At 39.2% G+C, this 15,423-nt stretch overlaps 1 protein-coding gene across 20 annotated transcripts in view; it reads left to right on the plus strand.

Annotated features, from left to right (window-relative positions):
• Window positions 1-15,423, plus strand: part of NAB1 (NGFI-A binding protein 1) — a 179,573-nt gene that overhangs the window by 139,402 nt on the left and 24,748 nt on the right. For 18 of the 20 annotated variants that reach the window (XM_077956064.1, XM_077956068.1, XM_077956058.1 and 15 more), the window contains 1 exon segment: window positions 8,005-8,842. In XM_077956064.1, coding sequence (XP_077812190.1) covers window positions 8,024-8,842 — 819 coding nt within the window. In that variant the 5' untranslated portion in view covers window positions 8,005-8,023. 20 annotated transcript variants of the gene reach the window in all.

The following is a 15,423-nucleotide window of genomic DNA, read 5'->3' on the forward strand; positions in this document are numbered from 1 at the left end:
ATAATATGTTTTGAACAGTTTAAGATCATGCTAATGTGTAATCAACCCATCTATGCATATTTCATTGTGGAATTTGCTAAACATATTATAGCATAAATAATACCCACTTGAGCATAATAGAAGGTTACTAGCCCCTTTGCTTCGAATGTATTTTTATCTTACCTGCTTGTTTTATCCTTTTCAACAATAGAATGGTACAGTTACTATATTAAATGCAAATTCCCTTTCTGATCTGACATGTTCAATAAGTCATACAACAGAATATACTCCTTAAACTTAATAATGGAACAAGTGGGAAATTTGAGAAGTTGATGCTTGGAAAAAATAGTGATCCTCGTCTTGTGAGACTTCGCAAAGCTAAAACATACCATTAAGCTTTCAAAGAGTTTGTCATTTCTCACTACATTGTATTTAGGGGGTGACCCATTAATTTGCATAGTATATTAATTTAATGATTTTTACAGAGAAACTTCTGAAAAGGTGAAAAAACTTATAAATATTGCCTGCATACTCTGTACTCAGTGGGTAATTAATGTTTGTTAAATGGCTTGATGGTAGGTTGGTTGAGGATTTCCAACCATTATATGAAATGCTAGTATTTGCTTATTGTTATTATAGTTGAATGAATACATAGTTATTTAGCAAAATAAATCTGGTTTAGTTTTTTCTAATTTTGGCAAGTAAATTTAATCTCACACTGAAAATTTTTATTAAAATTTTAAGGTGTCTCTAAATTTTTTTTTTTTTTTTTTTTTTTTTGAGACGGAGTCTCGCTCTGTCGCCCCAGGCTGGAGTGCAGTGGCGCGATCTCCGCTCGCTGCAAGCTCCGCCCCCCGATTCACGCCATTCTCCTGCCTCAGCCTCCCGAGTAGCTGGGACTACAGGCGCCCGCCACCACGCCCGGCTAGTTTTTTGTATTTTTTAGTAGAGACGGGGTTTCACGGTGTTAGCCAGGATGGTCTCGATCTCCTGACCTCGTGATCCGCCCGTCTCGGCCTCCCAAAGTGCTGGGATTACAGGCTTGAGCCACTGCGCCCGGCTCTAAAATTTTTTTCCAACTTCATTCGGAGTTTAGAAACAAATCAGTAAGAGATGACATTTTAAGTTTCCCAAATTACCCTCAATTCACTAGAAGGTATATATTTAATTCATAGCTAAGGTCCAAAAGTGTCTTGATTTATATGGTACACCGCTTACTAATATGTGCCTAGGTAAATCATTTGGTACTTGAAACACACATGGAAGTTAGTACTTAGGCCAACCTTGCAATCTTAAGTAACCCATAAAGTGTAGCTGAACTCCATTTAATCATTTTAGCTTGAGTTCTGGGTTCTAGGATGAGAATAAAAGCAAAAATAATTAATTGCATAGAGCAAGCTTGTCCAACCTGAGGCCTGTGGTTGCACGCAGCCCAGGAGGGCTTTGAATACGGCCCAATGCAAATGTGTAAACTTTCTTAAAACATTATGAGGCTTTTTTGCCATTTTTTTTTAAAAGCTCATCAGCTATCGTTAGTGTATTTTTTGTGTGGCCCAAGACAATTCTTCTTCCAATGTGGCTCAGGGAAGCCAAAAGATTGGACACCCCTGACATAGAGGCTCATCCTTCCCTGAGTCAGATTCTTGCTTTTTATAAACCTTTTCAGTTTCAGCCTCTGGTGTACCCATTTCACCCTTCTCCTTCTCCCAGGCCCCTGTACCTTCAAGCTATACTCTCCTAAACTTGGACTACTTCAGAGGCTCTAAGTGTAGTCTTTCTGTCCTCAGATTTCCTATTTTCATTGTCCCTATTTCCCATCTCAATATTTCATTAACGTGCATCAGATCTTGTCTAGATGTTAAGAGGAAAACAATCTGGTGGAACTAATTTACCTTAATCTGTAAATGACTCATGAGCTCTTAACTCTTTCCAAGGTTTTTCACATTTTTTGTAAGTCTGTAAGAGGTTGCTATTGACTCAGATAATTTTAAAGTAAAAATTGCAGGCTGCGTTGGGGGAAGGAATTTCTAGTCTTCTGCATAAATAAGTCAAGCCTTACTAGGATTTTGCCCTTGGTTTCTTCCCACTCCTGGAGGCGTGTGCATATGTGTATTGCTATATATGTTTGTGTATGTGTATATAATAATGATTCCCATAGCATGGCGGGGAGAAGATGCAAGAACAGTGATTATAAATCCCTTTGACTATATGGATTATTAATGAGATATTTGATGATGACTTACACCGTGTTTATAGGAACAGAGAAGCAAAGACCTAGGATCTCATGACTGAACTTGAATTCTTAAAAGGCAGGTGTTGGGGCCGGACTCGATCCATGATGTATAACACTAACCACTTGTAGTTCCTGTATTGGGAGAGCATCTTTTGCTTTCTTGGGAGAATAGCCATGTTATAGGAGTGCACCATATAGCTTTTTAAGAAAGAACAAGTATTAAGGATGAGAGAATGAAAAGGATTGTAGCTAAAGTAACAGAATGCCCTGTTAATGGATTGGCAATTCATTGAGATACCGGTTTACACAGAAGGCCTCCGTTTTGGAATATGAAAGGTTGCTGATCAGATTCTGACTCAGACATTGGGTTTCATTGCACAGCAACCTTTCCAGAGATGTTATTTATCATAGAAACTTTGCTAGGAATAAAGGGGGACAAAAGAGTAATGAAAGTAATGAAACCTAATTCTGCCCTCGGGGTGCTTATAACCTAACAGTGACTTGTTCTGCAGAGCCAGGCAGGTTGCCTTCCTTGGGCCATGACTCCTTCACAGCTGCACAGCATTTACCACATCGTGTGAGTCTCTGCTGCTTGTCTTTCTCCTTGCTGTTAACTGAGTCTCCATGAAGAGCTGTCTTTCCTCTGTTCCCCGGAACTGGCTTAGTTCATGGTGTATTTGAATAAGTTCAAAATATAAGAGAGAGAGACAAAGTGTTGTGGAGTTGGGAGAAGGGCGAGGACAGCGGCAGCCAGGGGTAGTGGGAAGGACATTTTGGGAAAGGCTGTGGAGGTTGGAGGGAGAGAGGATACCTGGCACAGGAGCAGGGAAGTGGAATGCATATTTGAGGAACGCCTAATGTATCTGCTTGGAACAAGTATATGGGTGTGTTAAGGAACAGAGAAAGGCTGGAAAGAGATAGGCTTGGGTCTGGGATGCCTATATGAGTAGTTTGGGTTTCTTTATGCACTAGTGGAGAAGTTTGCAACTTTGTAAACAGCATTGCAGTGCGGGATCTATTGAAGCTGAAGGAGCTTTTTTCAAAGTTGAATCTGGTGCTCTTGAGGCAGAGAAAGAAGTGGTGTAGCCTAAGGACATGTAGATTTGAGGAAGAAAGAACCAAAAGCAAAAACGGAATCCAAACTTACTTAAATCCTGGAAACTGAAAGACTCGCGGGGCAACTGAAAGAACTAAGAGAATTGGAAAGAAGTGGACTTGGGAATCTGGAAGAGGGGAAGAAAATGAGAGAATGTACTTGCTTTCAGACGCATCAGATTTGAGGTGTTGACAGTGCCCAGGTGGAACGCCAAGTTACGGTTTAGAAGAACAATTTGGGCTGATGGTTCTGAACTTTTCAGGTGTGAGGATAGCTTTTTAAATAAGTAATAGCAAATATTCATGACTACTTTTAGTATTTGTTTTTTGAGAGTACATATAAAGACAAAACAAAACTTCAGTTACACTTTTAAGTGGGTTTTATTTTACTACATAACAGAAGTGTCTGTTTACCTTCATTTGCAAAGTAGACGTGTGTGAGAGGCATCATTTTCACTCGGCAGTCAGTGCTTTGTGTGCATTTGGATTTGGGAACACTTGGAGCCACTCCATGGCCCTGGTCCAAGCTACAAATACAGATTTGGAGGTCATCTGCCTATAGGAATAATTAAAGCCTGGAAATGGGTGAGATCATCAAAAGAAAATCATGGGCACACAATAGAAAAGAGCTGCAATATTAAAATTTGGAGAATTCTTAGAATATAATGAGAGAAAGAAGGAAAAACAAATAAGGCAGCATTACCAAAGTAAGGCGAAGAGCATCTCAAGGAGTGATACCATGTATCAGAGAGATTAATGAGAGAGAGGCCCAGAGTTTGGATAGAATGGTGAGCCCAGAAAACAAGCTGGCCTGAGTCAGGTTCGAAGGAATGGTTCTTCTTTTCCCTAGTGACAAAGGCCTCTGTCCTATCAAAAAATCCTCACATCCCAGCTTGGAGACTGTTAGGGAAATTTTGTTTTCCATAGCAAAATAGCAGTTGACCAGTACTTTGTGGGCCAGACTAGCTCCTTCCTTCACTTAGCACAGTTGGAATCTGGCAGGTGACTGATGCTACCCTGTAAGGAGCCAAAGTGAGTTTTTAGAAAAGTTTTGTAACAAATGATTACTGTGTAAAAGATCAGTGAATAACAACAACAAATGGTCTTAATGCATTGTTTAATTCCTCTTCCCCTGACATCATTGGGACTCTTTTCATTGGACTGAGCAGGGGGAGGAACATTTAAGCTAGTGGAAGTAGAAGTTTGCTGTACATTGGCAGCAAGGCCTCAGAGTTAACTTTTGAATGCAGTTAACTGGTTTCTCTTAACTGGAATTCGTTGAAAAATCAGACTCAGAGTGGTCGTTCCAGGATATCTTGAAAAGGTCAGGTAACAGTAGTTTTCAGCTGAGTAGATTTACAATACTATAAGCTACCTGTATGTAACATGTTAAGGACCCATTTTATATTTACTTCAGATTGGAGGGATACAGGTAGAAGCTTTCTTTTGACTTATTTGACCTTCATGTTGAAGCATTAATGGTTACAGATTTTGTGAAAACAGAAAATCTCTTAAAAGTTTTCTTTCAAATCACATCAAGTTAATGTATGAAGGGGTGGGTGTTTAAATTACCGCAGCAGGCTTTGGAAGGAAACTGAAACATTCTCTTAAAGCAAAAGCTTAGTAGGAAAACTCCTTTCCCAGTAGTAAGTGTGGGCCTCTAGAAAGCCTCCAGGACCGAATCGGTTACTTAGTTATCTTGCATCTGTTATCTTGGCTTTGGAAATATACACTTGGTCCTATCAGTCTTTATGGAGATATTATATTCATAACTACTTTCTTACCCATACAGAGGGCTTTCTCTTAAGAACTAGGGGGTTTCATTTTTTTTTAATCGGTAAAGATGAAAAAGGATAAAACTTGAAAATTGTTTTCTAAAATCATTGCCTTATCTCAGAAGAACAAAATATAAGCTTGGGTGTTTTCGTTCTTAAGTTTCTCTTTTGTATTTGTCTAACATAGATAGTTTTTTCTTATTGCTCATAAAAAGATTAAAAAGTATTTTTCCAGATTTCCTCATGTAATCTCTCCTCTATTCCATAATGTGAGAAGTACATATGGTGAGTTAATTGATCACCGTGTAAACCTTGCAAAGTTACAGTCCTCTTATTAAAAAAAAAAAAAAAAAAAAAAAAAGACTGTGTGTGTACTACTGGGAAGCCCCATGTCTTGGAACTTCTGTGTCTTACACAGTCTATTTTGATCATGTGTATGTATATTCACATTATACATGTCCTTTTTTTTTTTTTTTTTTTTTTTTGTATTCTTGCATTGAAAGCCTGTGAAGGAATTGCATGAGGTATATGATAGGAAAGTAAGTTTCCTTTCTTCCACTTCCAACACTTTATAGCAGGCCTTCTATTTGGTATAGTGTAGTTTAATATAGCCCTAAACTTGGGTCTGTAACTCCTGAAAGCTCTGTTGTTGTGAGTTAGTGCCCAGGTGGATGACAGACTCTCCCTGGAGTGGAAGGACACGCAGAGCCTCCTTTAGGTGATTTAGAAGATGCAAGAACGTTTTTTTATCAAGAGTACTGAGGTGGCATGAATGTGAAGGTTGACCTAAAGAATTACCTGGCTCATCACAGGATCTGTAGGAGTTTGTGGTGCCTGGAGGATTTATTAAGTAGGAATCTTGTGCAGTTTGTCAGATTTGCCTAATCATGGGAGTCTCCTGAGATGCATCTCAGGCACCTGGGAAACTGTATTTTTCAAAAGCACCCCAAGTGATTTCCTGGATGTTAGTAGAAGCTACTGGGCCCTAATTCAGCCTTTGTTGTCTTTTGGGAAGTCATCAGGTAACCTGGTTATGCCCATACTCGCCCTTGCAAAGAAAGAGACATAAAATTTGAGGAAGTCAAAACAGATTGTGGATGACACACAGGTTCCAGGAGATAGGGCTTCCAGTAGTCAGTGCTTAGAGTGGTAGGGACACCTATTCTCCTGGCTTGGAGTGGCTGAGACTAGAATTTTGTGTAGCATTCTGATTGGTGGCAAAAAACAAAAGTCCCAAGTTCGGTGACTTCTTGGCTTCCAGGGATGTCCCCATTAACTGTTACTGCATACTGTCAGAGTTGAGAGTGGGCCTTCCATTTTTCTCTGATGCACATGTTCTTTTAGCCTTCTGTTATTTTCTCCATAGAGGGCTACAGGGTACTTTTAATCCTAAGGGTGCGTTTGATTACAAGTTTATTTGTTTCTCTTAAATGGAAGTACTTGGCCAACTCCTCTTTGTATGTGGGAGGTCTCCAGGCAACTGTGAACAACTTTTAAAGGCTGCTAAGAGGTCAAGAAGTACTTTGCTGAGTCTTGTTCTGTCTCTTTAAAAACAGACTTCTTTGTCTTGCTTGAGCTCTAAAAGTATGTTTCGTCTTTGGCTCTGTCTTAGGCTTTCTGCTGCTGCTTTGGAGGGATCACGTACCCTCCTTATTTTATCCTACAGCCCTCTCCCTAATACATAGTTACATTCTAGTCTATTATTTTGCATGCAGGGCCGTTCTACATAAGCATTCGACCCTGTGCCATGTGGGAGTGCCATGTGTTTGAAAGGGAATCCCATCATCCTTATTTTGCTGTGTCCCTAATGCCTGTTAGATTTCTGAACTCTCAGATGTAATCTCATAGTCACCTGTAACTCTCCTTAAACCACAGAGTGCAAATAAACAGTAACTGTTTTCTTCATCAATAAATGTCAATAAAGGGAAACTTCCTTCCTCACTTAGATCTAAGTGATCACCAAGTCTTGTCACTTACTTGTTTGACTTTTCTCTACCTCTTCTTTCTTGATTCCTAAATATACCACCTTCTATTTCTCACCTCCAATTCATACTGAAAGCTATCTTCCTCTGCCTGCCAGACTCATCTTGCTCATTTTTTCTCTATAAAATGGGAATAACTGGCCGGGCGCGGTGGCTCAAGCCTGTAATCCCAGCACTTTGGGAGGCCGAGATGGGCAGATCACGAGGTCAGGAGATCGAGACCATCCTGGCGAACACAGTGAAACCCCGTCTCTACTAAAAAATACAAAAAAACTAGCCCGGCGAGGTGACGGGCGCCTGTAGTCCCAGCTACTCGGGAGGCTGAGGCAGGAGAATGGTGTAAACCCGGGAGGCGGAGCTTGCAGTGAGCTGAGATCCGGCCACTGCACTCCAGCCTGGGCGACAGAGCCAGACTCCATCTCAAAAAAAAAAAATAAATAAAAATAAAAAAATAAAGTGGGAATAACTGTACCTGTGTCACAGGGCCCTTGTGAGAATTAAGACGTGTAATGTAAAGTGTTTATTGTATTGCTTGGCGCAAAATAAGTATTCAGCAAATGGTAGCATCCTCTGCTTCTTACCTCCTGCTAAATTTGATTGTCTTTCACTCCACCTGCGTCCATACCTTGGCAGTAGCAAAGTATGTAGCCAAAAATACGGGACATGGAACCCTTGGTTTGAGCCTTGGTTTGAACCTCCAGATTCCCGCTTACCAGTTATTCTCTTTTGGGAAAATAAGTCAGTTTAGTTACTGACCTATAAGATTGTTAGGAGTGCAGAACGAGATAAAGTATGTAGAGAGAATGCTGCCTTCACAGGCAGTCACGATGCAGATGCTTCTTGTTTTTGTTCTTAAAACCTGTAGTCTAACCTATTTGGTGTAAGAAGTTTGAAGCAAGTATGATGAGTTTTTACTTTTTTTTTTTTTTTTTTTTGGCAGGTTAAACCCATCCAGAGTAATGGCTGCGGCCTTACCCAGGACCCTGGGGGAGTTGCAGCTGTATAGAATATTACAAAAAGCCAATCTACTTTCTTATTTCGATGCCTTTATCCAACAAGGTGGTGATGATGTCCAGCAACTCTGTGAAGCAGGAGAAGAGGAGTTTTTGGAAATCATGGCACTCGTGGGCATGGCTAGCAAGCCCCTTCATGTTAGAAGGCTGCAGAAGGCTTTGAGAGACTGGGTCACAAACCCTGGGCTTTTCAATCAGCCGCTGACTTCCCTTCCTGTCAGTAGCATACCCATCTATAAATTACCAGAGGGATCACCGACATGGCTGGGAATATCCTGCAGTAGTTACGAAAGGAGTAGCAATGCCCGGGAACCTCATTTAAAAATCCCCAAATGTGCTGCTACCACCTGTGTGCAGAGCTTGGGACAGGGGAAGTCAGATGTGGTCGGGAGCCTAGCACTGCAGAGTGTTGGTGAGTCCAGACTCTGGCAAGGGCACCATGCCACCGAGAGCGAGCACAGCCTCTCCCCGGCAGACCTGGGCTCCCCCGCGTCCCCAAAGGAGAGCAGCGAGGCGCTGGATGCTGCCGCTGCGCTCTCTGTGGCCGAGTGTGTGGAGCGGATGGCCCCCACACTGCCGAAAAGTGACTTGAATGAAGTGAAAGAGCTGCTAAAAACCAACAAGAAGTTGGCCAAAATGATAGGTCACATCTTTGAGATGAACGATGATGATCCACACAAAGAGGAGGAAATTCGGAAATACAGTGCAATATACGGCAGATTTGACTCAAAGAGGAAGGATGGGAAACATCTCACGCTCCATGAGGTACAAAGCCCGCGTTGTTCTTTCTCTGTGTGTGTGGCATGTTGCTAGTCGTTAGAGATAAATTTGGTAATAGTTTGCCGCAAATGTGATACACTCCCTGAAAGCAGTATTAAAAACACTGAGGTGTTAGCAACACGTAGCTCTTTTGTGAAAATAGACCATGTTTATTGTGTTAGGGGTATATTTGTATTGAACTTGAACATGTTTGAGCTTTGGAACTACAGTATGAGGTGACTTTTAGAAAAATGTCAGAATTTAAGCAGTGAAAGCATAAAGTCTTTGCAATTGAAAGGCAGTTTGTTTTTTAATTAAGAAAACTAGGTTTTAAATATAACTTTTAAAAAACATTTTTGTAGGCTTTTTTTAAAGAAAATAATTTTGTAAAAATAGCGAGAACTTAAAGCAATTCTCAGCTTGCGTAGAAAACAATTTGATGAATGTTGGAAGAATTCTTGCTTTGAACATCGTTTTGGTTTGATGTTTGGCATTAAACATTTTTATCTTTATAGTAAGTACTGTAGACAGTCTGCTTAAGTTCATGTGTGTATATATGTGTGTATAGACACAACATTTTCTCCATATAACATACATACTTTATGTGTGTGTATAAACTTTAACATTTACTCCTTTTCTTCTCGTCTATCTGGTCGACACATCATCTTTAAAACTCAGCCCAGAATAAGCTTAAGTGTTTTTTGTTATCTTTTCCTTCAGATAGAATGACCTTTCCTTTCCATTTTTATCCCTACATATACTTCTGTCACAATAACTTCAACTTCTTATTGTACTTATTTGTGTATTGGTCTGTGCTTCACAGTATACTCTGGGTTTCTTCAAGGCAGAGATAATGTCTCCTTCATCTTTATATTCACAGAGTCTACACAATAAGTGCTTGGAAAATAAATGTGTTTTCAAAAATTAAAAAGACTATTTCATAGCTAATTTTTTTTTTTTTTTTGAGATGGAGATCTCGCTCCGTCACCCAGGCTGGAGTGCAGTGAGTGCAGCCTCGACCTCCAGGGCTCAAGCAGTCCTCCCTGCTCAGCCTCTTGAGTAGCTTCAACAACAGGTGTGTGCCACCACACCCAGTTAATTTTTTTTTTTAAGTTTTTTATAGAGATGGGAGTCTCTCCATGTTGCCCAGGCTGGTCTCAGACTCCTGGGCTCAAGTGATATGACTGCCTTGGCCTCCCAAAGTGCTGGAATTACAGGTATGAGCCACTGTACCTAGCCTGATCTTTTTAAATAAATGATTTTAGACGTGAATGTTGGAGCTTGAGATCAGATAATTGGTTAGCAGAATGACTTAAGTCATAGCCAGTCTGTGACTTGATCTATTTTGGGAGTATCCTTTGAACCAGTAGAGAATCCACTAAAAGGGCTATATGGCTGTCATTAGTAGAAAAACAAAAGGCAAAATGTGTTGGCAATTTTAGTTTCATGCTGTAATCTAGTTTTCTTATAATTTTTAAAACATAGCAGATGAAACTCAACAAAGTTGAGTCAAAATACCTGTATTTTTATCAAAATAAAAGTATTTCTAAAAGATTAACAAACCTAGTTAACCTGAGTTTAAAAAAATCACACCCTACTTTTAAAAAATCTAAAAAGAATTATTTTACACTTAGCTTTCGCTAACGGGCTCTTTGCCTCTTTAGATAAGTAGGTACACATGGTATTTAAGTAATGAGACCGTGGGTTTCCCAAAATAAGGAAATACTCAAAATGAATGCCAGTAGGCTGAAATGTGGGGGTGGGGGCTTTGGAAGTTGTGGCTTGTGTTTTTGAAACTTAACTTAGGCCTGCTTGTTACTTGTAACTCCAGTGTGTGAATCTGGTTCAGTAATATAGTTTAGAATAAATGTTTGTGAATCAGGAAGCTTTCTTAAAACTAGTAAATATCTAAGATCTTGGAAGAAATGACAGAATCCTGAGGGAATTGAAAGAAGGTACTATTAGGTATATCTTTTAGGTATTATGAGAATTTTGCTTTTTTTCTCCTGATTATTTACAATTAGCAGAAGTTTTTTTAGTTCTAAGTTCCTGAGATTAAAGAATGTTGCTAGTTTGTACTCAATTTCCACATAAGGAATATATGACTTATTCTTAATTCATTGTTGGCTTCATCTCACTGTTCTGAGAGTTTTCTTCATATAAATTGTGTGGATACTGTTCTTTTCATCTTGCAAGACATAGAGCTATATGTAGGTCACTAGTGGATGAAATTCAGGAAGCTATCTATACCTGTAAGTTTTTTTCAACTGTTCAGTACATAAGATTATTTTTCTTGTAATAAGAAAAAAATATTTGTTTATATATTTATAATATAACTTGTTTCCAAATGTACACCATAAAGAATTATAGAATGACTTATTGTTAAGCCCCCCCCTTTTTTTTAAGCTAAAGAATCAGTGATAGTCCTACAACCTGGCTAAGTCCGGTCTGTTATATAGGTGTCAGATTGTGAAGAGAGTGAGTTCTGAGGCTTAGAATCACTCACGTTGCTGGTGTTCGGGAGGTGCTAAGGGACAAACCCAGAAGCAATATCAGAAAAAAGCCAGCAGGCAGCGTTGCATCTATCATAAAGGGTGTTAACAGATAGTAGGTGGTAAACTAGGCAAGCAGTGTGCCCCCAATCTTAAATCGGTGAATGGATGAGGAGAGAGCAACTAAAACTTGGGAACAGCAAGGCAATAGAGAATGTAGTAACTTGTAATACTCAGAAATGTAAGCAGGTAGATAATTTGGCATTACAGAATATTTGTCAGCAGATAGCAGCTTCTAGTCAAAGAGCTCTAGAAAGATAGGAAGGAGAAGAGGAGAATGTAGTCAGCGGGTAACTGTAGACTGAGCAGAAGAAATTCTGCAGGCATTGGGGTGCTAAGCAGGTTACCAAGATAAGGACCCAGGCCTATAGAATAAACAGTGATGCCAAGCTTTGGTCAGTTTCCATTGTAGTGCTGAGAAGTCAAGGCTGAGTGTGTCAGAGGAGGCCAGCAATTTCACCTTTGAGAGAGGAGGAATGCTGAATCTGAGAACAGCATATACTTGGACACATTATTAAGTTAGCTTGTTTTATTCTGAACTCTCAATCTCAGAATTCATAGATTTCAGCATCTCACAATTGAAATGTTGGACTTTTCCTTCTGGTGATTTTTAAAAACGAATTATGGTAGTGTATTTCTTGAGTCAGTTTTGGTAAGTTACATTTTTCTAAGAATGTCCATTTCATCTAAGTTTTCAAACTTAGTGGCATAAAATTATTTATAGTTTTTTAAGACCTAATATTGACCTAATATTGGTTGTACACTTATCTCTCCTTTGCCCCAAACAACCTTGCCAAAGGTTTGCCAATTTTATTCTTTTTCAGAGATCTGCAAACTAGAGTCTGTGTGCCCAGTCTCACTCACCTCCTGTTTTTATAAATAAACTTTTATTGGCACACAGCTGGGCCTATTTATTTATGTACTGTTTGTGGCTGGTTTTGAGCTACAATGGTGAGTTAAGTAGTTGTGACACAGGCTGTTTGACCCGTAAAGCCTGAAATATTTACTCTCTGGCCTTTTACAGAAAAACTTGCCCACCTCTGATCTTTTTGAAGAAGCCGCTGTGGGCTTAGTTGCTATTCTTGCTTGTGCTGTGTGCATGTATATATGTGTCTCCTCTTAGTTATTTTATTGTTCTTATCTAACTTAATTTGGGTGCTTAGTTCATTAATTTTTAGTCATTCTTTTTCTAATATGAGCAATTAAAGTATAAATTTTCACTATGTATTGATTCAGTGTTATTCCCAAAGTTTTGTTATGAGGTTATTATTTTTCTATTTTACTTTTATGATTTATTTTCTGACCATGAGTTATTTAAAAGTGTTTCTTTATTTCCAAATATGAGTAATTTTTTTCCTTAATTATTTTTCCTAATGATTTCTGACTTAATTACATTGAGGGCAAGAGTACATGGTTTGTGTGATGCCAAACCTTTAAAATTTGTTGAGAGTTTAGTTATGGTTCACTCTGTGGTCTGTGTTTTTTACGTTTGGAAATGGTATCTTAAGCGGTTGTTAGTAGAGTGTTCTGTATGTGTCTGTTCTGACAAGCTTACTAACTCTGTTCTTCAAATCTTAGGTTCTTAACTATTTTGTCTGCTTGCTCTGTCAGTAAAAAAAGAGTTGTGTGCTAAACTTTTACTGTGATTGTAGCGTCTGTTTCTCTTTGTATCATGCAGTAATCTTATCTTTAATAATGAATTTTGCTTTAAAAAGCTGTTTTCTTTAATGTTGATATAAATACATGAGTTCTCTTTTTGTTAGTCATTGCCTATTATTGCCTATTACATCTTTACATCTCTTTTTTTTTTTTTTTTTTTGGAGACAGGATTCACTTTGTCACCCAAGCTGGAATGCAGTGGTGAGATCACAGCTCACTGTATCCTCGACCTCCCAGGCTTAGGTGATTCTCCCACTCAGCCTCCTGGGTAGCTGGGACCACAGGCATGTGCCACCACACCTAGCTAATTCCTCCCTCCCTCCCTCTCTCTCTCTCTCTCTCTCTCTCTCCCCCCCTTCTTTCTCTCTCTCTCTTTCTCTCTCTCTCTCTCCCCTTCTCTCTCTCTCTCTGTTTCTCTCTCTCTCTCCCCTTCTCTCTCTCTCTCTCTGTTTCTCTCTTCCTCTCTTCTCTCATTCTCTCTTTCTTTCTTTGTCTCTCTTTTTGTAGGGACGGGGTTTCCGTGTTGCCCAGGCTGTTCTCGAACTCCTGGGCTCAAGCGATCTATCTGCTTCAGCCTCCCAAAGTGTTGGGATTACAGGCGTGAGCCACCACACCTGGCCTACTGCTTATTATATCTTTATGTCATCCTTTTATTTTCAGCCTTTCTAATCCATGTTTTATATATATCTTTTATAAATACTAATCAGTTGGATTTTAAAGAACCCAGTCAGACGTTCTTTGTTTTTTAACTGGAACATGTGGTCCATTTACATTTATTATATGACTAATATTTTGGATTTTTTCCCATTATTTTATTTGTATCTCCCCTCTAGCCCTGATATACTTTAGTTTTTTTTCTGAGAGGGGCCAGTAATGGTACCCTAGCCTTCCCAGTGCTGGAAATGAAAGTCCTGATTGCCTTTTGAGCCTCCCTAACACACAGTTGTTCACAGTGTTTTTGTGCCAACAGTACTTAAAGTCACAATCATTTAATTGTTGGAGATTATAATTTTAACAACCTGTAAAGAAAGTTTTTTTAGGAATCAGTAAATCACTCTTTTTAAGGATAAAGATAACTGTAGTGAGTCCACTTTTTAAGTGCAGTTATAAAAGATAGAAAGCTAACTTTAAGAGGCCGTGCGTGGTGGGTCACACCTGTAATCCCGGCACTTTGGGAAGCCAAGGTGGGCGAATTGCTTGAGTCAGGAGTTCGAGACCAGCCTGGCCAACATGATGTAACCCTGTCTATACTAAAAGTACAAAAAAATTATCCGGGCATGGTGGTGCATGCCTGTAGTCCCAGCAATTTGGGAGGCTGAGACAGGAGAATCGCTTGAACCCGGGAGACTGAGTCCGCGCCACTGCATTCCAGCCTGGGTGACAGAGTGAGACTCCATCTCAAAAACAAAAAGGAAGCAAACTTTGAGAAATCTTTCACATAAAGAAATGAGTGGAATTTTGGTATTTTGGGCCACAAAAAGAGGAAATGGAGGAAATAAGTAAACCAGTAAGGGAGAATATCTTGTTACTTTATCCTTTAAACAAAATTAGATTATTGGCATTCAGAAAAAGCTAACAGTGCTGCAGCAAGTGACGAGTTGTTTGGGAATATTTTCATTTTTCTTTTGTAATTATATCATAATCGTTATTGATTTCATTATTAGCAACTAGGGAGCATGAAATCTAGGTAACACTGACAGAACACATGTTTTTAAGGGAGAGTTATTGATTTGTTCATTATTAGCAACTAGGGAGCATGAAATCTGGGTAACACTGACAGAACACATGTTTTTAAGGGAGAGGCTTCATGAATCAGCTTTTTATTACAACTCGGGGGTGAGCTACAGTTATTTCTCCAGCCTCAGTTTTTTACCAGGTTCCCTGAGGGCCTGGAGTTTAGTCTACTTTTTTGGTTTGTGGGAGCCTGAATTCAGTGACAATGAATGCATTGTGTTTATTTTTCTTGGTTTCTGGAAAGGTAATAGAAGGAATACTAGAATATTGTTTTCAATTTGTGTTGAAAAGTTACTTTCTGTGGTTGTGCATAAGCTAGTACCTCTGAAACATTGTCAGTTAAAACACCTTACTGAAAATCAAGCGTTTCCTTAGTAATGTAGATTTATTAATATGAAAAAGAAATCGCTACATAAAAAGGTATTTGAGAATCCTCTTCAAGGTCATTTAGCTACTGCCATGCTGAAACTGAAGTTGATTTGTTTTGAAAATCATTATTTAAAGTATACATTTCACTTTTAACTCCAATAACATTGTGCCTTTCAAAGGCACTTAGGGGAGGAATTTATCTATTGATGACTCTTTAGGAGGAGGGGAGAAGGCTGAAAATAAATTCTTCCTTCAATTATGCTTTCATATTCA

Source organism: Macaca mulatta, chromosome 12 (assembly GCF_049350105.2).
Source record: "Macaca mulatta isolate MMU2019108-1 chromosome 12, T2T-MMU8v2.0, whole genome shotgun sequence".
Classification (NCBI taxonomy): Eukaryota; Metazoa; Chordata; class Mammalia; order Primates; family Cercopithecidae; genus Macaca; species Macaca mulatta.